The sequence below is a fragment of the Salmo salar genome, chromosome ssa02, assembly GCF_905237065.1.
Source record: "Salmo salar chromosome ssa02, Ssal_v3.1, whole genome shotgun sequence".
Taxonomy (NCBI): domain Eukaryota; kingdom Metazoa; phylum Chordata; class Actinopteri; order Salmoniformes; family Salmonidae; genus Salmo; species Salmo salar.
In genome coordinates, this window is record NC_059443.1 from 28,361,871 (window position 1) to 28,389,644 (window position 27,774).

Below are 27,774 nucleotides of genomic sequence, written 5' to 3' on the forward strand. Positions count from 1 at the left end.
TAATTTTGACCCCTATCTTTTTTAGATTTTTTACAAATTATTTGTGAAACAAAGTCTTTCTCCGAGCAATTGTATTAGTCTAAAATAATATACTTTTTTTTTTTTTAAATGCATACGGTATAGCTCAGTATTTGTATTATTTATTTTATACACTATTTTTGGCTGATCTTTATCAAGGATGCCAATAATTATTGACTTGACTGTATAATGATCAGCAATGCATTTCACTCACAGATATAATAAAATCCATTATTATTTATAGGCATTGGAGAGTCTATTCATTCAAAACATGTTATTACAAGGCAATTGATAGCTATTAGACACCAATTCAGTCTAGAATTAGGCCTGGTTTAAATGATCTAAAGCTTTTTGGCTCTATATATTAAAGCAATTATCTTTTGCCATTGTTGTTAGGGCATCGACCTTGTAGGAATAATGAATGTGGCAGGTGCTAGTTTTGTTATCTCTACTGTAGCACAGATGAATGTGGCAGGTGCTAGTTTTGTTCTCTATACTGTAGCACAAATGTAACCCCAGAACCCTTGCTGTAGATAGCCAGGTTGGAGCTCTAAGGAGAGCCTTGCATCATTACCACCATGAGTTGGGATCGACATTTAACCTGTTAATTCACCACTGTGGTGAATGCGTGCAAGGGAAGGTCACCCAGATTAGACTCGAATTAGATACATATGACCTTTATCTCTCTCTGAATTAAATTACATCCAAAAGGCTTTATTGGCATGGAGTCTAACTACATAGAATCATATTAAATCTGACGACGGAAATGAGATCTCACCCTCGTGAGGTCTCAATGGGAAACTGGTTTGATAGTTACCCTGACTATTTCTATGACAAATTCAATTCATATTTTATTCCTCTGCAGGTACCAGACTGATGGTGTTGTACTGCAACCTGGTGGATAATGTGAGCACTCTCGCTTGTACTGCGCCCTGCACTGCAGTAGGTGTCAGTATGTTCTTCTTCATCCTTTTGAAAAGTTCTTCTTCATCCTTTTGAAAAGTATCTTCAACCTAAGGGGAGAACCAGGAACAAACTCTGTCGTTTGTTTAGATTTCCTAGCTTGGTCTTGACAACTCCAGGAGTTACGTTTTTGCTTGTTTTTGAAAGTGTAGCTAGATAGAGTAATTCAAAACAGCATCATAACATGAATAAAACAGAGAGAGGAATCATGCGCTCAATGCTTGTTGTTGTGGCCGTTGCCTTTGTCCTCGTGAGCCGAGCAGAATGTCACACTAGTACTACGCCAACGCCATTGAATTGTAAGATACTATTCCTACATTTTTGGTTACGAAATGTATCAACAGCATGATTCAGTGTTGTCGTTGCTGGTTTCATTTATTTGTTTGTTTGCATTATGTCGCTTGTAAGGTCTCGATGGCTAGTTAGCTAACTAGAACTGAAATGCGTCATCAGCTAACGTTAGCTTGCTAGGTTAGCCAAAATCATCAACTTTGAGTTGGTGTGACATGCACAATTGTAGACAGTATGGTGATTTAGCCTAGTTTTAAGCATGGCACAGCTAAGACTTACTGAATTCAAATAAGAACACACATTTCATTTCAGCTTGCAAAGCCTTCTCAACTTGTGACTCATGCGTTCAACACCCAAAGGTAAGCAGAATATTATGTAACACTTCCTATTTGTAAAGCATATACATTATAGTCTTGCTACTAACTATAGCACTGAGGCTATGTTCAATAAAACTATATATATATATATGTCAATTTGTACCATTTTGTACAAGAGTTACTCTATAAATGAAGGCAGAGAATTGCGAGGGACCTCACCATACGATATTATCACGATACTTAGATGCCGATACGATATATATTGTGATTCTCATTATTCCATATGTATTGCGATTTGATGTTCCAAACATATTGCGCACCGTATGTCTGCTGCAGAGGGACAAGAGAGAGCCATGAGAAAACAAGTTTTGATCAGTCATCGAAATAAAAGTGCTGTAAACAAATTGGCTACCAATTTAAAAAGATGGAAATCACTTTGAAGGAAACATACTGGAGTTTTGGTGTAGATACAGCCAACTTGTTCAAAAGTAATATAGTGATATTGTGAAAACAATGCAATATGATATATCGTCAAAAATAATATCTTTATGTAATTATCAATTCCCCACCCCCAATCAGTAATATTAATAAATGATGGACACAGTCAAGGACATGGGTGAAGGCTGGGAATAGGTGATCCTGCACATATCACGTCTTTGAGAATTGAAGTAGTAGGCTAATGATGAGTGTCTTTTCTCAGTGCCTGTGGTGCATGACCAACGACACGTGCACAGACTACCCAGTGAGCTACATTCTGCCTCCACCTGCAGTGTGTAAACTGTCACAGGCACGATGGGGAATGTGTTGGGGTGAGTGAAATTAAGTTTTACATGATGGGACCTCCCGTTAGACGACCTGATGTGGGTGCAGGCTTTAGTCCCACCCCAGCAAGAACACACCTGATTGTACTAATCAACTTATTGTTGTGTTTGATTTAGACATGGATTAGTGTAATCAAGTGTGTTACTGCTTTGCTAGAACAAAAGCCTGCCCTGTACGCACATCAGCCCATGGCGGACCACATGCTTAGTTGGGTGTCTGTTCAGGTCAATATAGCAACAGTCAGATTAATACATAATAGTACATCTGAATGTGAATGGTGGAGCCTTGTTGGCATAGTTCATAATCTAATTTTATTGGTCGCATACAAATATTTAGTAGGTTTTATTGCAGCTGCAGCGAATTGCTTATGTTTCTTGTTCCAAAAGTGCAGTAATACCTAACAATACAAAACAATACACACAAATCCCCCAAAATAAAGAAATTAAGAAGTATCAGAATGAGCAATGTCTGAGTCTGGAATATAAATATATACACTCAGTGGCCAGTTTATTAGGTACACCCATCTAGCACTGGGTTGGACCCCCCCACCCTTTGCATACAGAACATCCTGAATTCTTTGGTCCATGGATTCTACAGGGTGTGGTGTTAAAATGTTGCTCAATTGGTATCACAGGACCTAACGTGTGCCAGGAAAACATTCCCCACACCATTACACCACCACCAGCCTATACCGTTGACGCTGGGCAGGATGCACCATGTACTGATCGTGTGCCCACTGGAGCCGCTTCTTCTTGTTTTTAGCTGATAGGAGTGGAACCCAGTGTGGTTGTCTACTGCAATAGCCCATCCCTGACAAGGACTGACAAGTTCTGCACACAACTTTTGAACTGTCCCATTATTTGTGGCCCGCCTGTTAGCTTGCACAATTCTTGCCATTCTTCTTTGACCTCTCTCATCAACAAGCTGTTTTCGCCCACAGGACTACCGCTGACTGGATGTTTTTTTTTGTCCCACTATTCTTGGTAAACCCTTGACACTGCTGTGTGTGTTTCTGAGATACTGGAAAAGGGTGTGTTTGGCACCGACGATCATACCAAGCTCAAAGTCGCTTAGGTCACTCGTTTTTCCCATTCTAACGTTCGAACAGTAACGGAATGCCTCTGCCTGTCTGCCTGCTTTATATAGTAAGCCACTGCCATGTGGCTCACTGTCTGTAGGAGCAATCCATTTTTGTGAACTGGGTGGTGTTCCTAATAAACTGGCTGCTGAGAAAGTATTCACATCCCTTGACTTTTCTACATTTGGTTGTTTGTCACTGGCCTACACACAATACCCCATAATGTCAAAGTGTAATTATAGTGTTTAACCTGTTTTTTGAATGACCACCTCATCTCGGTACTGCACTCATGCAATTATCTGTATGGTCTCTCAATCGAGCAGTGACTTTCAAACACAGATTCAACCAGAAAAACCAGGGCGATTTTTCCAATGCCTCGCAAAGAAGGGCACCTATTGGTAGATGGGTCAAAATAAAAATAAAAAGCAGACATTGAATATCCTTTTTGAACTTGGAAGTTATTAATTACACTTTCGGTGGTGTATCAACATACCCAGTCACTATAAAGATACAGGTGTCCTTCCTAACTCAGTTGCCTGAGAGGTTGGAAACTGTTCAGTGACTTTAAAACAGTTAGGGTTTAATGGCTGTGATAGGAAAACTGAGTATGGATCAACAACATTGTACAGTATGCTGTTATACTGTCCTAATTGACAGAGTGAAAAGAAGGAAGTCTTTACAGAATAAAAATATTCCAAAATATGCATTGTGTTTGTAACAAGCCACCAAAGTAATAGTGAAAGAAATGTGGCAAAGCAATTCACGTTTTGCCCTGAATGCAAAGTGTTATGTTTGGGGCAAACCCAGTACAACACATTGCTGAGTACCACTCCATATTTTCAAGCATAGTGGTGGCTGCATCATGTTATGGGTATGCTTGTAATCGTTAAGGCTGGGTCAGTTTTTCAGGATAAAAAAAAATTAATGGAATGGCGCTAAGCACAGACAAAATCCTAGAAGAAACCCTGTCTGTCTGTTTCCACCAGACACTAGGATATAAATTCACCTTTCAGCAAGACAATAACCTGAAACACACTGTGTAGTGTAGAAAACATTAAGAACAACACCTTCCTAAAACATTAGGAACAACCCCCGTTTCCTCTCAGAACAGCCTCAATTAGTCTGTGCATGGACTCTACAAGGTTTCGAAAGCGTTCCACAGGAATGCTGGACCATGTTGACTCAGATGCTTCCCACAGATGTCAAGTTGGCTGGATGTCCTTTGGCTGATGGACCACTCTTGATTCACACAGGAAACTGTTGAGCATGAAGAAGAAAAAACCAGCAGTGTTGCAGTTGTTGACACAAACCGGTCACCTGGCAGCTACTACCATACCCTGTTCAAAAGCACTTAAGTCTTTCGTCTTGTCCATTCACCCTCTGAATGGTACACATACACCATCCATGTCTCCAATAGTCTCAAGGCTTAAAAATCCTTCTTTAATCTGTCGTCTCCTCTTCATCTACACTGATTGAAGTGGATTTAACAAGTCACATCAATAAGGGATCATAGCTTTCACCCGGGCGGACTATGTCATAGAAAGAGCAGGTATTCCTAATGTTTTATACACTCAGTGTACACTGGAGTTGCTTACCAAGACAACATTGAATGTTCCTGAGTGGCCCAGTTACAGCTTTCACTTAAATCGGCTTAAATCTTATGGCAAGACTTAAATGGCTGTCTAGCAATGATCAACAACCAACTTAACAGAGCTTGGAAGAATTTTTTTTTTTAAGAATAAGGTGCAAATATTGTACAATCCACGTGTGCAGTATGTGAACATGATTAAAGTGACCAGTGTTCATTGACTATGTACATAGGGCAGCAGTCTCTAAGGTGCAGGGTAGAGTACTTAGTGGTAGCTGGCAAGTAACAGTGACTAAAGTTCAGGGTAGGTACCCGGGCGGAGGTCGGCTAGTGGTGACTATTTGACAGTCTAATGGCCTGGAGATAGAAGCTGTTTTTCAGTCTCTCTGTCCCAGCTTTGATGCACCTGTATTGTCTCCGCCTTCTAGATGGTAGCGGGGTGAACAGGCTGTGGCTTCTTCAGGCCTAGTAGATGTCTGTCAGCCAGCCTGCCCCCTCTGGCTGTTCTGTGTTGATTAGAGCCACCCCACTGACTGATCCACACACACACACACACACACACACACACACACTGGGGCTGCCTGCTGGAGCTGCCTGCTGGGCTTCTGAACACAGGCCTCTGGGCCACAGATGACAACAGCATGGGGTGTCTGGCTGGTTTCTGAGCATGAGGTTAGATACCAGGGCTAGATACTAAGGAATAACATACATTCCACAGTATTATGATCATTTTAATAGTTAAAGAAGAGATCTTTTCATTTTGTTTTGTAAAAAAATCTCCCTGCCACAAATATTGGCATATTTAATTGAGAATACAATGTTTTATGACATGAGAATCTGGAAACAACCATCTTCGTCCAAACTAGTTACTAATCAGTTTAAAAAGCCTTCTCAACTTGTGACTCGTGCATTCAAAACCTAAAGGTAAGAAGAATATTATGCTACAATTCTTGACCAACATTTCTTTTGTCCAAACCAAATCGAGCAAGTACAAAAATCTTGACATAAAACCCCACTTGTAATTTGAAAAACACACCGGCAGGTGGCAGTATTGTCTAACAAAGGTGCATTGTTGAATTAGTAGTCTGAGTGCCAAACTGAGCTTTTCATATCGCTCAATCACAGGCTGGTATTGCTCAGGCTTATTAAATAATACTGCATATCTGACTTGCTCAACCAATCAGCATCAGTGCAGTCTGCACCCCTCATTTGGATCTGTTTGATTCCTCATGGGTTTATTAGTCATATACCTACATATTGATAGAATAAATGCATAATCACATTATCGGCTGCAATCATTATCGGCTGCAATCTAGAATGATGAAGACAGCCCATTTCCTGTTTGGTGGTTGGTGACGCAACAGTAACTGTAACTAATTTCCTTTTCTATTTCCTGCATTTTTGGGGGGGGGTATTTTTTCCACTTATGGTCTCATAATAAGTCAATGAATAGACATTTTTAGAGCTGGGATGCTTGGAGGAAAACATACACAGTGGCATGTTACATCAACATAGCATCTAGCAGTCGCTAGGCCCCGCAGTTGCGGCTGAACAATATGTTTGTGTGTTTAACTCTGCCTGTAAACACGCTGGATGATTCAGAATCCATTGAAGAGCTTGAACGATTCATTGACGAGAGATACTTACAAACTCTTAGAAACATGTCGCTGGCTTCGGAGGACTCGAGCACTGTTAAGGACAATCAACAAAACAAACCAAAACCAGGTTGGCCAATAGGTATCAACGATGGAACCAAACCATCCCCTAGTAAGAGGGCGCGAGTGGGGAGAGGTTTACTGATATGGATGTTGACTTGTTAAAATCCATCAATGAAAGGCTTGCCGAACTTGATATCTTGGATATATTACGAGAGGACATCAATGCATTATGTGCTAGTCTAGAATTCAGCCAACGCCAGATTGATGATCTAAGGAAGGAACGCGGCGCTGAAAAAGGTACTGTAGACTCTATTCATAGCAAGGTGGAGGTGGTACAAAGGGAGAACAAACAACTTAAAGAAACCTTGCTTGATGTACAGTGTCGATCAATGCGGGACAATCTAATATTTTCAGGGATACCGGAGAATGACAACAGCAGAGGCTGTGAGGACACAGTCCGAGACTTTATGTCAACTCAACTAAAACTGCCCACTGATGTTGTGCGTAATGTCACTTTCTCCAGAGTCCATAGAATAGGTAAGGCCTCTGGAAATAGGCCACGGGCTATTATTGCCTGTTTTGGCAAATTTAAGCAAAATGAAATGACAAAGAACATGGGCAGAGAACTCAGAAACACTGATTTTGGAATGAATGATCACTTCCCCACCGAGATCAATGAAAGGAGAAAAAAACTATATCCCATCATGAAGGAAAAACATTGCCTGAATCAACGAGTCTCCATGGTGATGGATAAACTATATCAACGGGCAATTGTATCGGGACTCTCGAGTAACTCCCTGGCTATTTTGATTTAATGTTCAAATTTGAGTTTGTGTGTTGTAGTGTGTTGTAGTGTATCATGACAACTTCAACCTTAACGAATACATGCTCTATTGATCTCCACTTGATAAGGAAAGGGCTGCATATAGCTCAGGTTAATGTATGTAGCCTTCCTAACAAAATACATGAGGTTTTTAACTTGGTCAAAATAAATAATATTCCTATTTTGGCTTTGACCGAAATGCATTTAGATGCATCTGTAAATTATGGGCAAATTAACATTCATAGATATAGTCTACTTATAAGGGATAGGATAGGAATGGTGGGGGTGTAGCACTGTATATTCAGAATCATATACCTTTTAAGAGGAGGGATGACCTTAATGTATGTCACGTAGAGGCACTATAGGCTCAGGTACATCTGCCTCACCTGGCAGCCATATTGGTGGGATGTGTGTATAGACCTCCTAGCTCTAAGGTGTCCTATCTGGATGACTTATGTACTGGGTTTGACCAGGCCACAGATAGCAACAGAGATATATTTATCTTGGGTGATTTTTAATATAAATTGGAAGGATCACAATAATTCGAATAGAACAAAATTGATGAGATATGCGGAGAACTGTGGTTTGAAACAAATGGTTAATGATACTACTAGATCATCAATTAAGTTGGGTCATCGTTCAGACACATGCATTTATCTGATTTTCTGTAATATACCATTGCAATGCTTAAAAGCCAGATCAATGCCAGTGGGCTGGACAGACCATAATACTGTGACCATAACCATGAACACCAAGGTTCCAAAGAAACCCCCTAGGATTGTGGTCAAGAGAAATTTTAAAACATTTAATCATGAGCTATTTCAAAATGATTTGGCTGCTGTACCCTGGGAGCTGATTTATCTAGAGGATGATTTAAATCGCGCTACAGAATGTTTTATTGATTTGCTCACTGAAGTAATGGACCATCATGCCCCTATAAGAAAGAGTACAGTTGGTGCTCGTCCATCTCCATGGATTGATGATGAACTGGGTAAGGCTTTTTCTCAAAGAAATATGTCAAAATTCTTAGCAGCCAAGTCAAAATTAGAAATTGATGAACAGAATTATAGAACATTGCATAAGTATGCAGTTAAATTCAATCGAAAGGGAAAAAAAAGTTATTTTACAACAATGCTTTTATTGATTATAAAAATGATTCTAAAAAGGTATGGAACACAGTTAAGGGCTTACTTGGTACATCTATCTCATCATGCCCATCTAGTGTGGAGGTTGACGGGAGAATAATAACAAAACCAGTTGATATTGCCAATTTTGCCGATTTTAAATTTTTTTTTACAAAGAAAATGAATTTACTGAGCAACAATGTAAACATACATTCTTCCAAACAAGCTATTGTCCAATGGATTGATGATCATATTATGAGCAACAAGATCTGCTCTTTTAGTCTGCAAACGGTGTCAGTGGAGGAGGTGTTAAACCTATTGAAGTCATTACCTGATGGGAAATCTACAGGTTAATTTTTTGCTTCGCTGTGCTGCTCCCCAGATTGCAGTTCCACTGAGATACATATTTTATTGGTCACTGGAAAAGGGGATGTTTGCAAATGTATGGAAGCATGCAAAACTGTGTCCTAGTCCGAAAGACTGCAAAGAACCCATTACTCCTGCCAATAGTCGACCAATTAGTCTACTCCTTACACTCAGTAAGATATTGGAGGTTATTGTGAGTAAACAAATATGGGAGTACATGGAAAATAATGATCTGATTACAGCCAATCAGCATACTTGTCGCAAAAACCATTCCATTACCACTGCATTGGTTGACATGACTGACCAGTGGCTCAATGCTATGGATAATGGCAAGTTTGTGGGTGTACTATTTTTAGATTTCAGTGCAGCATTTGATTTAGTGGATCATGAAATAATTTTGACAAAATTAATGCATTATGGTTTTAAGGAGGTAGCATTGAATTGGGTACAGTCATATCTAACTGACAGGAAACAGTCCACCTATATCAATGGTTCATTTTCTTCCCCTCGTGTTAAACTGTGGAATACCGCAGGGCAGCTGCCTTGGGCCACTTCTTTATTTAATATATACCAACAACCTTCCCTATGCCTTAGCTGAAACTCAAGCTACTATATTTGCAGATGATACTACAATTTATGCAGCAAGACAATCGGTTCAACAGGTACAGCAAGCTTTACAAGGAGATTTGGAGAATATCAGGGAGTGGGTTTGCCAGAACAAACTTGTTTTAAACACCAAGAAAACCAAAGTTATGTTGGTCTGTTCCACTAGGAAAAGGCCAAAACAGCATGGGATACAATTAAGTATGGGAGGAGTACAAATTGAACAAGTGGCAGAAACCAAACTATTGGGAGTGCAGCTAGACAACTGCTTATCATGGTCGTCTCAAATAACTAATCTATGTAAAAAAATATATATATTAAAACAGCATGTATAATCAGAAGGATAGCTACATATTTTCCAGGAAAAATTCTTAAGCAAATAACCCAAGCATTAATTGAGAGTCAGGTGAACTACTGTTCTGTGGTCTGGGGAAATGCATCAGCAAGTGAAGTTAGGAGGATGCAGATTGCACAGAACAAAGCAGCAAGGATTGTTTTACGGTGGAGATATGGTTCTTCTGTTGCAGTCATGCGCAATGTTCTTTGTTGGTCATCAATCAACAAGATAATTGAAAAAAACATGCTTATTTTATTTCATATACATCATTTAAAACAGCCAAGTTCTATTCACAACTGTAATCAGTTGGTAAGAGAGAGACATTCCGTAAATACTAGGAATAGATTGTCCACCATCTATGCGTTATCCAGACAGAAAAGAGAAATGGGCAAAAGAACATTTCGATTTAGAGCAATAAAGAAATGGAATAAATTAACTGAGCAAATCAGAAACCTTTCAATATATACATTTAAACATATTTTTAAATGATTTAAATATAATACACAGAAATGTTGTGGGATTACAGTAGATGAAGAATCAATATTTTTTTAGATTTGAGTATTTATTGGTTCATTATGTTAGTATACTATGTATGTTTGTAATAGTGTGTTATATGTGAAATGTGTTTTGTATATAAATTGTATTTTAATTTTTAAGGACTCCTGGAAGATTAGTCCAAATGGGGACTAAAAGAGAATCAAATCAAATAATTAAATGTTTTCTTCATCCTTGATAAAGGATAGTTTGTGAAATTCACTTAAGTCAAATAACTTTGAAGCATGTTGTTATTTGTTCATATCTTGACCCTTGACCTTTTCTCTGTTCCAGTGAACTTCGAGGCCCTGATCATCGCCATGGCAGTGTTAGGCGGGACCATCATCATCAGCATCACAGTCTGTTGCTGCTGCTGCTGTTGCTGCAAGAAACATCAATCGGGGTAAGACAGGAAGTGATGTCACCAAATTGCCCTGTCTAGCCTAATATTAAGGCATACTTGCAAAGAATGGCAAGGGTTTTATCAGTCGGTCTTGTTCATAATCCTAGGAAAACCTCCACACTAATAACTATGTCTTTCAATACCTCAGACTCCTCATAAATGTGCTGATATTCTGCATATCCTTTGTTGCATCCAGCATCAGATTATTCAAAATGCAGATCTCTATTAACATGCACCATCCATGTACAGTGGTTATACCCTTTTATTAAAACAGGTAGGTGCAGTGCTGGATGCTGATCCTGCCCTGATTGTTATGCGACGCTAGGAGGGAGGAAGAAGAAACTGTCACCACAAAGTGGAATGTTTTAAAACGGCATGTCAATCAAATGCTTGCTGGCCTGACACCCTGATTGGCAGCCATTTAAATGCAGCCGCTCTGTGCATCTCAATCATCTATCCTAAATAAACATGAAGGCTGTGAAGATGAAACAACATGTCTGTCCAAAATGAAGTTCCACACAGTTCATATTTCTCACCTCCCAATCATTGGAAGGCCTCTGCATATATTGGCATAATTTGTTCCATTTTAAGATTGCATCCAATTAACAAAGATGACACCTCTCTCGTCTCCCCAGCAGAACCTCTCACCTGTCAGAACCTATCCCCTTTCCAAGCTTACACAACAGCAGCCTCACTTTTTGCGTTAAACACAAGCAGCAGAATGACAGGATTGCTTTTTGTTGGCATCATCTATGCAAAGTTAAGAGCAACAGCAACAGCCATTCTATACAACAGATCTTGCAGTGTTATTGTTGACAAGGAATACTAAGTCTCATTTCCACTTGGAGACAAAGTATATCATATACTGTACAAGGAAAGTGTGTTCTCAGACCAATCTGTGCTAGTGTCTCTGTCTGTAAACGTGATGTTTCAAGGTGATTGTAACGCTGCCTGTGTCTCTGTGTCTCACCAGGCCAGACAGAGATGAGGAGAGGTTTGCCAGGAGGAGAGGGGAGATCAGACAGCGTGCTGATGAACGGTAAGTATTCATTAGTTATCACACACTCAGCTTCACAAAGGCTTTCAAACTACTACTAAAAGATGCCCCATTTTATCAACACAATGATTTGTGTGAGCCCACACTGTTAGTTGCTTAGATTTTTGGGGAGGTGCTTGTATCTGTTTCAATGATGGAAAGCACTTCCCACAGCTACCTGGTCAGATTCAAAGTTTTCTACTCTGCTGCTGGTGATCTATAGAGACGTTCTCTGTCAGGGTTGGGGATTTGAACAGTTGGTGAGCTGTGCCTGCGGCTCTTCAAGCAACACCGTCCACAGGAGAAATACTGTGTGTGTGTCCCCAAACACCAACCGAGAGGATTGTAATCACTGATTCCAGCTCTTAGTCTTCAGCAGCTGCACTTTGATCAGTGTGTGTTTAAATATAGAATGTGCTACTACATAGTGTAGTGGTAGAAATGGGATTCTGAGCCACACTTCCTCCTACACTGAATCACTCCCTTTACATAAATGTTTCATCCTTTCTTTAAATGTTTTCCTGCCTGTCGTCCACCGAGGATAGCTTGATGTGTTGTTTAACGTGGTGAGCAGTCAGTCATGCAGAAAGACAGTCGGTACAGTAAATGTATCATGTCACGTGCTGCGTGGTGTACTGGGGAGTCTTGGCTCACTGTGTGTTTCTGAATTAAACCAGCCTCTGAACCTTTCTTCTATCAAGCCAGGGAATGTAGAGTAGACTCACTCAGTCAGTTCCTGATGTGGATCAAACCACCATAGTCTGTGTTGGTGTACTGACCTGCTGTTCTGATGGGAACAGAGAGGACCCAGGCCTGTTTTATGCACCATGGGAGAGGAGGGAGCCTCTAGAGAGATTACAGCACGTCCCCAGAGTCTGCAGATGGAGAGGTTAGGACACAGCTAAGAGCTCTGAGCCCTCTGTCATCTGAGCCACAGATGGGGAACGTTCTACAGAACACCTTAACAGACATAAGTTACCACATCCCCACCATCCAAACTCCACCGACTCTTACTGGATCTCTATGTTGGAGAATGTCCCATTGAAATAACACAGGGTTTAGGTTAAGTTTGTCCTGACTCCCTATCAAACCAAGGGGTTTAGGGAGGTCTAAGACAGTGTTAGAGAGTGAGTTTAGAAAGACAGTGCACTTGAGTCTTTGAGATTGTATTCATCCCTCTCGCTCTTTTTCATTTTCTTCCGGTCACTCTCCCTGCCTGCTCCCGCCCACTTGTTGCCTTGGTGCATGGTTATGTGGGAGTCAGTCAGCTGAGAGGGAGGGGGGTGGAGGAGACAGATGGTGGTCAGGACAGCCTCTGCTCCTCTCTGCTCCCTGTGTTGTCAGCCTGCCTGCCTCCTCTGATTGCTGCTCCCCAGATCACTACCTGGCATTAAAGAGCCCAGATTGATTTACACTGTCTGTCTTTGTGTGGGACTGCCACTGGTGCCCAGTGAATTTACGTCCCTGGAGGGACCAACAAAACAATCACAACCACCTCCCCTCCCTGCCTCCTTTGTGTCCCCCATAAAGTTAGAGCGATGGCTGGGTGGCAGGCTCCTCAGCCTGCCCTGTGCTCGTATTTCACCTACTGCTGGCAATGCCGGTGTAAAACACAGCGTCTTGTTCTTTACGAGCCTCTATCAGGGGCCACGGGGAGGTAAACAATGACACTAAAGCCGCCTTAAATAATGTCAGATGTCTAAAGGCTTAATGCTGCCACTAAGGCATGGCAGCTTCGTTCAGCAAGATGGAGGCTGGAGTCAACTTTTGGTTTGTAGAGCACAGATATAGATGCCACTTTGGTTATTGATTGCTTTTGACATCCATATTTCATATTTCCACTACTGCAGTCACTGCAGTCCATTAGTTGACTTGATAAGGTATTTGCAGCTTGGGCAAAGTTCTTCCATTAAGCGGGGCTCCTCTGAGGAGGCTGGGGAGTATGGTGCAGGGACTGTGAAGTGTCACTGGTGAGAAAGCTGAGGTGCTAAAAGCGGCAGTGTGAAACAACATGTAACAAGTTTAGCAGAAACACCCACTGACTGAGTACGTTTACATGCACACTAATAATTGGATATTAAAGTGATTATGGCAGTAGGCCAAGTATGGCAATAGCCATGTAAACACCTTTGTCTGCTTAGCTTAATCAGCATACGGTCTACATCGAAGTAAGCATACGCCGATTATAACACCTGGTTTTCTAAGCAATCTGGAATTATTAGGGCATGTAAACAGCTTAATCCGTGTTCCAGCGGTGTAATTGATCTGCACATGTGCCAGCACCGGTAGCACAAGCCTCCCTCTTATGCACGAGTGAAGTGAGTTAGGAAAAATTGAACGGTTTGTTTTTACATATAAACTTTATATGTCCTCAGAATCATTTTACATTTACATTTAAGTCATTTAGCAGACGCTCTTATCCAGAGCGACTTACAAATTGGTGCATTCACCTTATGATATCGAGTGGAACAACCACTTTACAATAGTGCATCTAAATCTTTTAAGGGGGGGTTAGAAGGATTACTTTATCCTATCCTAGGTATTCCTTAAAGAGGTGGGGTTTCAGGTGTCTCCGGAAGGTGGTGATTGACTCCGCTGTCCTGGCGTCGTGAGGGAGCTTGTTCCACCATTGGGGTGCCAGAGCAGCGAACAGTTTTGACTGGGCTGAGCGGGAACTGTGCTTCCTCAGAGGTAGGGGGGCCAGCAGGCCAGAGGTGGATGAACGCAGTGCCCTTGTTTGGGTGTCGGGCCTGATCAGAGCCTGAAGGTATGGAGGTGCCGTTCCCTTCACAGCTCCGTAGGCAATCACCATGGTCTTGTAGCGGATGCGAGCTTCAACTGGAAGCCAGTGGAGAGAGCGGAGGAGCGGGGTGACGTGAGAGAACTTGGGAAGGTTGAACACCAGACGGGCTGCGGCGTTCTGGATGAGTTGTAGGGGTTTAATGGCACAGGCAGGGAGCCCAGCCAACAGCGAGTTGCAGTAATCCAGACGGGAGATGACAAGTGCCTGGATTAGGACCTGCGCCGCTTCCTGTGTGAGGCAGGGTCGTACTCTGCGAATGTTGTAGAGCATGAACCTACAGGATCGGGTCACCGCCTTGATGTTAGTGGAGAACGACAGGGTGTTGTCCAGGATCACACCAAGGTTCTTCAAATGGGCTTCGAAAAAATAACATGGTCGCTGTGGTAGAATTCTATTTCATTTGGCGATTTTCTGCATTTATCAAATGTCTTGTTCAGATGTGTCGATGTAAGGATTATTTGGGAAATCGTTCTTCTTGCAAGACATGTCAACGTTTAAAACAAACTATTATATTAATCTGACTATCTACAATAATTGTGTAATTGTGTGCATGTAACAGTGCTCACTGACTGGTGGTTTATATAGTATGAGGCTTGTATTCACAATCTGTACTGACTGAGAAGACTTTATAAATCCTACATTACCCAGAAGTACTGACTGAGAAGACTTTATAAATCCTTCATTTCCTACTGTTCATTATCCTGCACTGTGTTCTTCTGTCAGCGGGTTATTACATGTTCCAGTGTTGCTTATTGTCTTGTTACTGTGTGATAGAGCATGACCAGCATTGTCCTCTACTCTGACAGGAAGGTGGAGAGGAAGGTGAGGCATGATGACATCCGTAAGAAGTATGGTACGTATCTCCCTCTCTACATGTATAGAAGTTACGATAATATCATTATTTTAGCTATTTTATTAGGATCCATATTAACTGTTGCATAGCATCAGCTACTCTTCCTGGGGTCCACACACAACATGAAACGTGACACAGAACAGCTCAAGGACAGAACTACATAAATGTATACAGTGGTATGTCTCAACTTTTACTTGCAACTTATTGTGTATCTGATATGAACCAAGTCCCTCTAACCTCTTATGCAATTAGACCCAAGATACACCTCCTCATATAACCTGACCCAATGACCTTGCTCTACTTCACCTGATATGAAAGTCTTCTGAGACTGTACATTTACAAGCCTCTTACTGTTCTGTGGCCTGATGTACTTTACATGGGTGTAATGGGATGAGCGTTCGGCATTCATTGTCCTCTATCCATAGGGCCGTCCATTTCCATATTTTCTAAGGTGTTGCTTATTGAATTTCCATCCTCGGTCACATGAATGCATTATTCAGCGTAGTGAACGTGTCCCAAAGCAAGCCAACGCAGCCCACATATTGGTTACTCTACCTCAAGTCTCTCGAAATCAATTCTAACACGATGCATCACACTTTGGATGTCAGATACTGGGCATCTCATTAACATCTGCATGTTAGTACAGGTCAGCTCAACACACACAGTTCCCTATGTTGAAACATTGATACAGAAACACAGGCCAACTCAGTCTCAGGTAATATCTTGATTCTGAATACTGTAACAACCCGTAAAGCTCGGATAGCTGGTTTATTCAGTGTGCCAGACAGTGTAGGAGAGTGGGGAGAGCAGAGAGGTGAGGTGACTAGGAATGAACAGCAGTCTGTAGGGCAGAGGGCTCCCTGGGGTGAATAGGAATGATGGGACATATGAGCACTGCAGTCAGTCCCAAGGTTGACTGAAATGCGGGTGGGATTCCCGGACTTCCTGCTTATTCCAGGAATTATCCAACAAAGGTTTTTTGGAAAACCTAGACATTTTGGGAAAGTCACTGGCGTTTTTCAGTCTATAGGAATTATGGGAGTTATGAGACAAACAGGGTAGAGTGTCCCTGGGGTCTGATACTGTGACCTCTGCTCTATGCTAGGCCTCTGACCCTGGGGGGGGTTGTATGAAGACATCTGCTTCTGGTTAAGTGTGAGAAGGGGGTAGCATAACTCTAAAGCTCTCTGAAAAGTGACTAGAGAGCAGATAGAAAGACAGGATCCCCGTTGTTCCATATTCATAGTGAATATTTCTGGTATTGATGCGTTGTCAAGTTTGAGATCTTTCCATACATTGCCTTCACGTTCTCGAGGTGTGTGTATGTGTTAATAACATGGTTCTGTACTATTGGTTGCAGTTCCACATCAATTGTGATTTTCTTTATGGACAATATGACAGAGTGATGGATGGTGGTCTCCTTCACATGCCTCCTGCTAACTGAAGTCTATGTACATTAGGGACCGCTTGGCATTTGTCTGCTACTCAAACGAGGTGTGTGTGTGTGTGTGTGTGTGTGTGTGTGTGTGTGTGTGTGTGTGTGTGTGTGTGTGTGTGTGTGTGTGTGTGTGTGTGTGTGTGTGTGTGTGTGTGTGTGTATACGAGTAGGTTCTGCTTAATGTCTGAGTGAAGTCAACTCAACGTCTGTTGCATTTCAGGAGGACCAGACTCACAGTGTAAATCTCTACCTGTGTGTGCCTTTTCACTCAGTCAATCCTCAGAGATCAAACACCTAGTGACCTGCACCACATTCCCATCTTGGCAGCCTCTGTACCACCCCTTGGCAGCCTCTGTACCACCCCTTGGCAGCCTCTGTACCACCCCTTGGCAGCCTCTGTACCACCCCTAGACAATGTAACTATATACACTGCTCAAAAAAATAAAGGGAACACTTAAACAACACAATGTAACTTCAAGTCAATCACACTTCTGTGAAATCAAACTGTCCACTTAGGAAGCAACACTGATTGACAATACATTTCACATGCTGTTGTGCAAATGGAATAGACAACAGGTGGAAATTATAGGCAATTAGCAAGACACCCCCAATAAAGGAGTGGTTCTGCAGGTGGTGACCACAGACCACTTCTCAGTTCCTATGCTTCCTGGCTGATGTTTGGTCACTTTTGAATGCTGGCGGTGCTTTCACTCTAGTGGTAGCATGAGACTGAGTCTACAACCCACACAAGTGGCTCAGGTAGTGCAGCTCATCCAGGATGGCACATCAATGCGAGCTGTGGGAAGAAGGTTTGCTGTGTCTGTCAGCGTAGTGTCCAGAGCATGGAGACAGGCCAGTACATCAGGAGACATGGAGGAGGCCGTAGGAGGGCAACAACCCAGCAGCAGGACCGCTACCTCTGCCTTTGTGCAAGGAGGAGCAGGAGGAGCACTGCCAGAGCCCTGCAAAATGACCTCCAGCAGGCCACAAATGTGCATGTGTCTGCTCAAACGGTCAGAAACAGACTCCATGAGGGTGGTATGAGGGCCCGACGTCCACAGGTGGGGGTTGTGCTTACAGCCCAACACCGTGCAGGACGTTTGGCATTTCCCAGAGAACACCAAGATTGGCAAATTCGCCACTGGCGCCCTGTGCTCTTCACAGATGAAAGCAGGTTCACACTGAGCACATGTGACAGACGTGACAGAGTCTGGAGACGCCGTGGAGAACGTTCTGCTGCCTGCAACATCCTCCAGCATGACCGGTTTGGCGGTGGGTCAGTCATGGTGTGGGGTGGCATTTCTTTGGGGGGCTGCACAGCCCTCCATGTGCTTGCCAGAGGTAGCCTGACTGCCATTAGGTACCGAGATGAGATCCTCAGACCCCTTGTGAGACCATATGCTGGTGTGGTTGGCCCTGGGTTCCTCCTAATGCAAGACAATGCTAGACCTCATGTGGCTGGAGTGTGTCAGCAGTTCCTGCAAGAGGAAGGCATTGATGCTATGGACTGGCCCGCCCGTTCCCCAGACCTGAATCCAATTGAGCACATCTGGGACATCATGTCTCGCTCCATCCACCAATGCCACATTGCACCACAGACTGTCCAGGAGTTGGCGGATGCTTTAGTCCAGGTCTGGGAGGAGATCCCTCAGGAGACCATCCGCCACCTCATCAGGAGCATGCCCAAGCGTTGTAGGGAGGTCATACAGGCACGTGGAGGCCACACACACTACTGAGCCTCATTTTGACTTGTTTTAAGGACATTACATCAAAGTTGGATCAGCCTGTAGTGTGGTTTTCCACTTTAATTTTGAGTGTGACTCCAAATCCAGACCTCCATGGGTTGATAAATTGGATTTCCATTGATTATTTTTGTGTGATTTTGTTGTCAGCACATTCAACTATGTAAAGAAAAAAAGTATTTAAGATTATTTCATTCATTCAGATCTAGGATATGTTTTTTTGTGTTCCCTTTATTTTTTTGAGCAGTGTAGAATACTACAATGGACATGAACCTTCTTATGATGGGATACATTTTTGCCTTTTTGTCAGGGAGTTGGTCTACCATGGTTTGCCAGTGCTGTGATAAGATATTGTGTAAAATAATGAATTTGAAGAATTGATCTGCACTGTATGTTTGTTTGTTAACTAGCTAGCCAGGCCATTTTAGAGGAATGATTCCATTAGTGTTTTAACTTAACAACAAATTTGCCAACATTCCATTCGAACAATGCAGTCAATCCACATCCATACACTGGCTGATATCAGTTGATGATAGGTCTTAGACAAGTTGTAAATGCAACAAGTACTGATTGTATCATTAGGGCTCCCGAGTGGCGCAGCGGTCTAAGGCACTGCATCTCAGTGTAAGAGGCGTCACTACAGTCCCTGGTTCGAATCCGGCCGTGATTGGGAGACGCATAGGGCAGCGCACAATTGGCCCAGCGTCGTCCAGGTTTGGGTGTAGGCCCTCAATGTAAATAAGAATTTGTTCGTAACTGACTTGCCTAGTTAAATAAAAAAAAATACAAATATATATAGTTTTCCAAGATAACAAAACATTTGACATTTGTGGTCTGTTTGCTAATATTTTAGAGGCTATTTAAACATAACATTTGTAAAAACCCCATTACAAACTCTATTTATAATTATGAAAGTATTTTAGGTAGACCATTTTATTACACAATTTCTGATATCACGTCCCATACTTTTTTTCCCTACATATGTAAAGTCAGGATTATGCCTCTACTGCCTTTCATTCCAATTAGACTCGTTTTGGATTTTTCCCTGACCAATATGGTTGCCATTTTGACCACATTCTGGAACTTTTAATAGGATCTCTATGCTCTAGCCAGCCTCTGTACAACCCTACACAGCCCAGTCATAACACAACAGCTTCTAATCACTGTTTTTCAATGTTCCCCATCTCTCCTTTTTATTTCTCTCTCTCTCTTTGTTTTTACAGGTCTTGTCCCTGACTCTGACCACCCATACAGCAAGTTTGAAAATGAGTAAACCAGAAACCTATGTGAAGAGAAGTTGTTCAGATGGCCCTGCTCTACTCTGCTCCATCCTGTTTGGACTGACTATCATCCTGTCCTGCTGACTGTTTTAGCTTAGAGAGCAGAGACACCCTACTCTGAGAGACACACAAACACCTATATATCAAGACCGGTCTATCATCATGATTCATCTAAATCAAACCTTTGCCTATAATTATTAAATGCAGTTTTTATTCATTCATTTTAGGTTCTGAATGAAAATGATTTCCAGGTTGAGAAAATGTTACGTTTGTCACACGATTAAGAAGTTTGAGGAAGTTTGTAATATTTAGTTTGCTGTTGGAGACATGGCACTGAGTGGAGCTTCTTAACTTTCTGCACATTCTTTGTATTTTTGTGAAATCTGATTTAAATGCCTTTGTTTTAAATTACTGTAATATCTGTGAGTGCGATTGCGCTTTGTATATATTTCATAAACCAAGAACATCATAATCTATGCTCAATCTGATACATTTCCTAATAAAATGTTTATTTTAATGTAGAATTTTAACGACTTAACAACAAGCGTAAGATCACCATGCACAATGCCAAGCGTCGCCTGGAGTGGTGTAAAGCTCACCGCCATTGGCGGTGAGCTTTGGCTCAGTTGTGGCTCAGTTGGTAGAGCATGGTGTTTGCAACGCCAGCATGGTGTGTGCAACGCCAGGGTTGTGGGTTCGATTCCCACGGGGGGCCAGTAGAAAAAAAAAAAATGCATGAAATGGTATGAAATGTATGCATTCACTACTGTAAGTCGCTCTGGATAAGAGCGTCTGCTAAATGACTAAAATGTAAATGTAAATTGGACTCTAAAGCAGTGGAAACGCATTCTCTGGAGTGATGAATCACTCACCATCTGGCAGTCTGACAGATGAATCTGGGTTTGGGGGATGCCAGGGGGATGCCAGGTGCATGCTAACTACCTGAATGCTTAGTGACAACTTTAAAGTTTGGTGGAGGAGGAATAATGGTCTGGGGCTGTTTTTCATTGTTCATTCTAGGCCCCTTGGTTTCAGTGAAGGGAAATCTTAATGCTCCAGCATACAATGACATTCTAGACGATTCTGTGCTTCCAACTTTGTGGCAACAATTTGGGGGAAGGCCTTTTCCTGTTTCAGCATGATTAATGCTCCCGTGCACAAAGTGAGGTCCATACAGGAATGGTTCGTCAAGATTGGTGTGGAAGAACTTGATTGGCTTGCACAGAGCCCATCGAACACCTTTGGGATGAATTGGAATGCTGACTGCGAGCCAGGCCTAATCGCCCAACATCAGCGCCCGACCTCACAAATGCTCTTGTGGCTGAATGGAAGCAAGTCCCTGCAGAAATGTTCCAACATCTAGTGGAAAGCCTTCCCAGCAGCACCTCCGTATTAATGCCCATGATTTTGGAATTAGATGTTTGACGTGCAGGTGTCCACAGCCTCTCCATCCTTTATTCGTAAACACACCCCAATCTACCGGATGTCTGGATGGAGTTGTCTGTCCTTATAATGACCTCATGTTAGCCAATTTACTTCCCTGTATAGCCATTCGACATCTTAATGGCGGTGCTGCTATAGAAAGTTTGGTCATTAAAGGGATACTTTGGGATTTAGGCAATGATGCCCTATACCTACTTTCGCTGAGTCAGATGAACTCGTAGATAGCATTTTTATGTCTGTCCGGTATGAAGGATGTTGGAGGTACTTTCGCTAGCAGATACCCATAGACTTCCAGTCATTGCTACAATGAACAAAAATAGAAACTTAACATGTAAAGTGTTGGTCCCATGTTTCATGAGCTGAAATAAAATAAATGTTCCATATGCACAAAACCTTATTTCTCTTAGTGCGCAAATTTAGGCAGGTATAAGCTACACACAATGATTTGCATTTTATCGATGGCAATTTGAATGCAGAGCTACCGTGATGAAATTCTGAGGCCCATTGTGTCGTGCCTTTCATTGACACCATAACCTCATGTTTCAGAATGGTAATGCATGGCCCCAAGTTGCAAGGATCTATATACAATTCCTTGAAGCTGAAAATGTTCCCGTACTTCCATGGCCTGCATACTCACCAGACATGTCACCAATTGAGCATGTTTAGGATGCTCTGAATCGATGTGTAAGACAGTGTGTTCCAGTATCCAGCAACTTTGCACAGCCATTCAAGAGGATTGGGAAAACATTCCACAGGCCACAATCAACAGCCTGATCAACTCTATGCGAAGCAGCTATGTCTTGCTGCATGAGGCAAGTGGTTGTCACCAGATACTGACTGGTTTTCTGATCCACGCCCTTACTAAATATTTTTAAGGTTATCTGTGACCAGATGCATATCTGTATTCCCAGTCGTGAAATCCGTAGATTATGGCCTTATACATTTTTTCAATTGATTTCCTTATATGAACTGTAATTCAGTAAAATCTTTGAAATTGTTGCATGTTGTGTTTATATTTTTGTTCAGTATAGTTCCCATTGGCTCACGAAACTTCCTCTAACATCAGTTAGAGACAGAGAAATGCTATGCGCGAGTTCATCTGACTCTGGGGGAAGTAGATAAAGGGCCTCATTGCTAAAATCCCGAAGTATCCCTATAACTTTGTTTAAAAATCTGCAGGGACTTGATAATGCTGTTAGTAAAAAAGGTATATTGTAGATCTAGTCCCTCACAAAAACAGTTGGAAATGTGTTTCAAATATGAGAGTGTACACTTGGTTAGGCTAGTGGCAAAACTGCTATCTTTAATCGAATCTAATTCTAATGCTAGTCGATGCTTTGTTGTTGCAGCTTCTGCACACGTGCACAGTCTAAATCTACAAGGACAGGCCCAGCCGATTTGACATGCAAATCTCCTGAAAAGCTTTTATTCAGTTCCATCATTTGCAGTGCAGACAAAATCCAGACTGACAACATCCAGACTGACAACACCCAGACTGCCAGACTGACAACACCCAGACTGACAACATCCAGACAGACAACACCCAGACTGACAACACCCAGACTGACAACACCCAGACCAGATCAGACGTTTTTAAACGGTGAAAATACTGAGCAAGAGAAGTCAAATCAGGTGATTATGAAACACTAAGGTGGATGCCTTACCACTCTGGAGTGGTCCAAGGCAGATTTAAGGACATATCAATTCATCTGAGGCTCATCACTTTTATTGGTTTTATTGAACAGTTATAAAGAGGTTCTTGGGCAGACATGCCGTGCACCTGTTTATAGGGTAATCGTGTAATTGACTCATTGGCAGTCTCATATGGGTTACACATTGAATAAGAATACCTCAAAGGATTTCCCTTTCACATGTACAGGGCCGACCCTGGACAGCCTGTCACAATTGATTTGGAATACATAGCATACTTTACATTGCCATCATGCCAGTCTGTTTGTGCCATAATGCCATGTCACTCAGTGACATGCCAAACATGACAGTGTTTGGAGTTGGCAGGAACACCAACAGATCTGGGAGCAGGCTATACTTTATAATCATGTTTAATTGTATTGAAGAAGTTCTCGTTGAACAATGAAACCCATTGAGTCATAAAAATGACAGAACCATGTAGGTTCTCAGATTTGGATAGGACAGTGGACACCCTGCCTTCCCTGGAGGAATGTATGTGTACATTAAAACAACATGGCCTTGACAAACCCCTCCACATTCCTAGCATGTTTCCCAAAGAAATTTGGCTGGGGAACAGAGCAGTTCCTTGCCTATGCTTTAAAACCTTGACATCAGGAAGGGGAGATCATGTTTGTACCATGTCATAAGCCTCATTTCCTAACTCTGCTCATTCTATTCAGATAAGATCAGTGGTACTTGATACCAGTGGAGATTTTAGCATGTAAATCTTGGTGGAGCAAACTCCCACAATTTTTTTCGATTAAGACATTAAGGAGCGAGCTAAGACGTACGTAGTCAATATAACTATTTGTTCAGCACTTTTGAAATGTACAGCGATAGAATTCAGAACATGGGCCATTCTTACAGTAGTCTCCCTGTACACCAAGTCAGAACCATAGGATAAATGAAGGGGGCATATAAGCAGACAATGAAAGCTCTTACAATATTCGATGATGACAATTCTAACCCTGATTCAGATGACCATCCTACCCATGCTAGATTACGGAGAAATAATTTATAGATCGGCAGGTAAGGGTGCTCTCGAGCGGCTAGATGTTCTTTAGCATTTGGCCATCAGATTTGCCACCAATGCTCCTTATAGGACACATCACTGCACTCTATACTCTGTAAACTGGTCATCTCTGTATACCCGTTGCAAGACCCACTGGTTGATGCTTATTTATAAAAACCCTCTTAGGCCTCACTCTGAGATATCTACTGCAGCCCTCATCCTCCTCATACAACACCCGTTCTGCCAGTCACATTCTGTTAAAGGTCCCCAAAGCACACACATCCCTGGGTCGCTCCTATTTTCAGTTCGCTGCAGGTAGCGACTGGAACGAACTGGACAGTTTTATCTCAATCTCTTCATTCAAAGACTCAATCATGGACACTCTTATCCAATATTTATATTGTATTTAATTATTTATTTTTAATCCCAGGCCCCCGTCCCCACAGAAGGCCTTTTACCTTTTGGTAGGCCATCATTGTAAATAAGAATTTATTCTTAACTGACTTGCCTAGTTAAATAAAGGTTAAATACATTTTTTTACATACAATTTCTCTAAAACAGTCTGTAGGCTACATATGCACCACCAAGTCAGAACAGTACAATAAGTTGTGAGGGGGAAAGGGACCAAATTACTAGGGCGAGCCACATGGGCTACTAACAGCGTAATACACAACATACACTTAACATTGCTTTCTTAGCTATAGTATACATATTTCTCTGGCATATGACATAATTTATGCAACACCATACAAGACATTTTAGGACTCACTGTTGTTGTGCTGTGCTCACTTGAACAGGAAGGTGGTGCAGCGATCCTTCTTGTGGGCAATTTTTTTCATGAAACTTTGTCATCAAAGTCTGGCATTCTCTGGATTTATGCTGCTTTCAAGACATTTGGGAACTCTGAAAAAAACAAGGTTGAATCCATGGCCTCCTTAATCTTTAGGATCCAAGGGGGCTTGTACTGCCTAGCTCTCCCTATAGATTCAGTGGTGACATAGTGTCCCCATGAGTGACAGAACACTGAGCCAAAAAACTAGAAACTAGAGAAGATTACCAATGCCTAAGCTCTGTACTTTCCACTGGCTGCCCCTCCACCACAGAAAGCACTGAGCTAGGCTGAATCATCTGCATTTTGGAGCTGCCTTACTCAAGAAAGCAAAAAAGAGACCATGTTTGTATGTGGCTTTATTAACTCTCTATATATATTTTTTTACATTGTTTGCAAACTAATATGTGACACGTATTAAAGCGAAAATAACATGCATGACAACAACAAAAAATGATATATTACAGTATCAGTCAAAAGTTTGGACACTCGATGAAGGGTTTTTTCTTTATTTTTATTATATTCTTCATTGTAGAATAAAAGTGAAGACATAAACTATGAAATAACACATATGGAATCATGTAGTAACCAAAAAAGTGTTAAACAAAATATATTTTATATTTCAGATTCTTCATTGTAGCCACCCTTTGCCAAGATGACAGCTTTGCACACTCTTGACATTCTATCAATCAGCTTCACGAGGAATGCTTGAAGGAGTTCCCACATATGCTGAGCACCTGTTGGCTGCTTTTCCTTCACTCTGCAGTTCAACTCATCCAAAACCATCTCAATTGGGTTGAGCTCGGGTGATTGTGGAGGCCTGGTCATCTGATGCAGCACTCCATCACTCTCCTTGGCTAAATAGCCCTTACACAGCCTGGAGGAGTGTTTTGGGTCATTGTCCTGTTGAAAAACAAATGATAGTCCCACTAAGAGCAAACAGAGGGGATGGCGTATTGCTGCAGAATGTTGTGGTAGCAATGCTGGTTAAGTGTGCCTTGAATTCTAAATAAATCACGGACAGTCACCAGCAAGGCACCCCCACACCATCCCACCTCCTCCTCCATGCTTCACGGTGCGAACCACACATGTGGAGATAATCCGTTCACCTACTCTGCGTCTCACAAAAACACAGCGGTTGGAACCAAAAATCTCCAATTTGGACACCTGTTAGTTGAAATGCATTCCAGGTGGCTACCTCATGAAGCTGGTTGAGAGAATGCGAAGAGTGTTAAGCTGTCATCAAGGTAAAGGGTGGCTAGTTTGAAGAATCTATGATCTAAAGTATGTTTTGATTTGTTTAACACTTGTTTGGTTACTATATGATTCCATATTTGTTATTTCATAGTTTTGATGTAAAAAATAGTAAAACATTAAGAAAAACCCTTCATTGAGTAGGTGTGTCCAAGCTTTTGAATGGTACTGTCTATACATTACCATTCAAAAGTTTGGGGTCACTTTTTTGGTCCATTAAAATAACATCAAATTGATCATAAATACAGTGTAGACAGTGTTAATGTTGTAAATGACTATTGTAGCTGGAAATGGCTGTTTTTTAATGAAATATCTACATAGGCTACAGAGGCCCATTATCACAAAACATCACTCCTGTGTTCCAATGGCACGTTGTGTTACCTAATCCAAGTTTATCATTTTAAAAGGCTAATTGATCATTAGAAACCCCTTTTGCAATGATGTTAGCACAGCTGAAAACTGTTTCACAAACAAGGACATTTCTAAGTGACCCCAAACTTTTGAACAGTATGGTATATATATAAATATATATTTTTTGTTAGCTAAACAGGTGGGTCTCAAAACAGGTGCTTGATACTGCCATCAGACATATCAGAGAATACAGGTGTTATACATTCGCATTCGCTGACATAATTGACAGTTTGAACTCAGCTTTGTTTCAGGTTTAATTCTCACGGTCCTCGGTGGAGATTTGCACCACCAAGGGAAACTAGGTGGGAGAAAACAGTTGTCTTTGGAGTTCACGTTGAAATATATAAAATGTAAACTGGCATCTGTGCGTTTGCTTAAAATCCAATAAATGTATGACTCCATGTGTAACCAATCATTTGGAGATGCCAAATGCGCTTAATGCGCATATGCGGCTGACTGGCAATGTCCTCTGACTCATCATGTCCTTTGGTAATGAAAATTAAGCGAAATTGTATTAACAGGTGTAGGCCTAATATCAAGTTCGACACCTCTCAGATAGCATTAGAGCCTGTGATAAAAACATTTTTTGCATAAAGTTTCAATACATTCTAACGGTTTCCTACTAGGGTTGGCCTACTTCCCAAACATCCCTTCACACACCCCAACACTACAATGAAATTATCAAATAATCCAATCATATTTTAAAACAAAGGATATTTGGAAGACATTCCTGATCGTATTCGATATTATTGTTATTATTAGGTTATTTGCATCATTGGCTAAGTGATCTTTTTGATAAATCAACAATAGCCAAACTAATTGTGGTAGGCTAAATGCCACAGTATAGTTTGTGAGTTACTTTTATCTGAACAGCGGTTCCCTGAGCGGTTCCCTGCGCAAAAATTTTTATATATTTTTTGTATTCGAGCGGCACAAAAGCATGATTGATAGATCATTGGCAAATCACAGAATCCCCTGTTCTTATTTGGCCAATCGTTGGGTATCCTGGGCGGGGCTTGCAGCTCTGCTGGAGTGTATTTTTTTCTTCCCTCTCGCAAA

At 41.7% G+C, this 27,774-nt stretch overlaps 1 protein-coding gene across 1 annotated transcript; it reads left to right on the top strand.

The window, feature by feature from the left end:
• Positions 1-969: 969 nt before the first annotated feature.
• On the top strand, positions 970-20,598 carry LOC106579409 (pituitary tumor-transforming gene 1 protein-interacting protein). The gene is made up of 7 exons (XM_014159301.2): positions 970-1,280; positions 1,585-1,631; positions 2,290-2,398; positions 10,817-10,925; positions 11,899-11,964; positions 15,571-15,617; positions 20,021-20,598. Exons 1-7 carry the CDS (start codon positions 1,166-1,168, stop codon positions 20,068-20,070), a joined length of 543 nt encoding a protein of 180 aa, XP_014014776.1. The 5' UTR covers positions 970-1,165; the 3' UTR covers positions 20,071-20,598.
• The last annotated feature ends 7,176 nt before the right edge of the window (positions 20,599-27,774 follow it).

Excerpts from the sequence above, each read along its gene's own strand:
- LOC106579409 (XM_014159301.2), top strand. The coding sequence starts at position 1,166 with ATGAATAAAACAGAGAGAGGAATCATGCGCTCAATGCTTGTTGTTGTG. Across the intron at positions 1,281-1,584 it reads TACGCCAACGCCATTGAATT|CTTGCAAAGCCTTCTCAACT; the intron begins GTAAGATACTAT and ends ATTTCATTTCAG. Across the intron at positions 2,399-10,816 it reads ACGATGGGGAATGTGTTGGG|TGAACTTCGAGGCCCTGATC; the intron begins GTGAGTGAAATT and ends TCTCTGTTCCAG.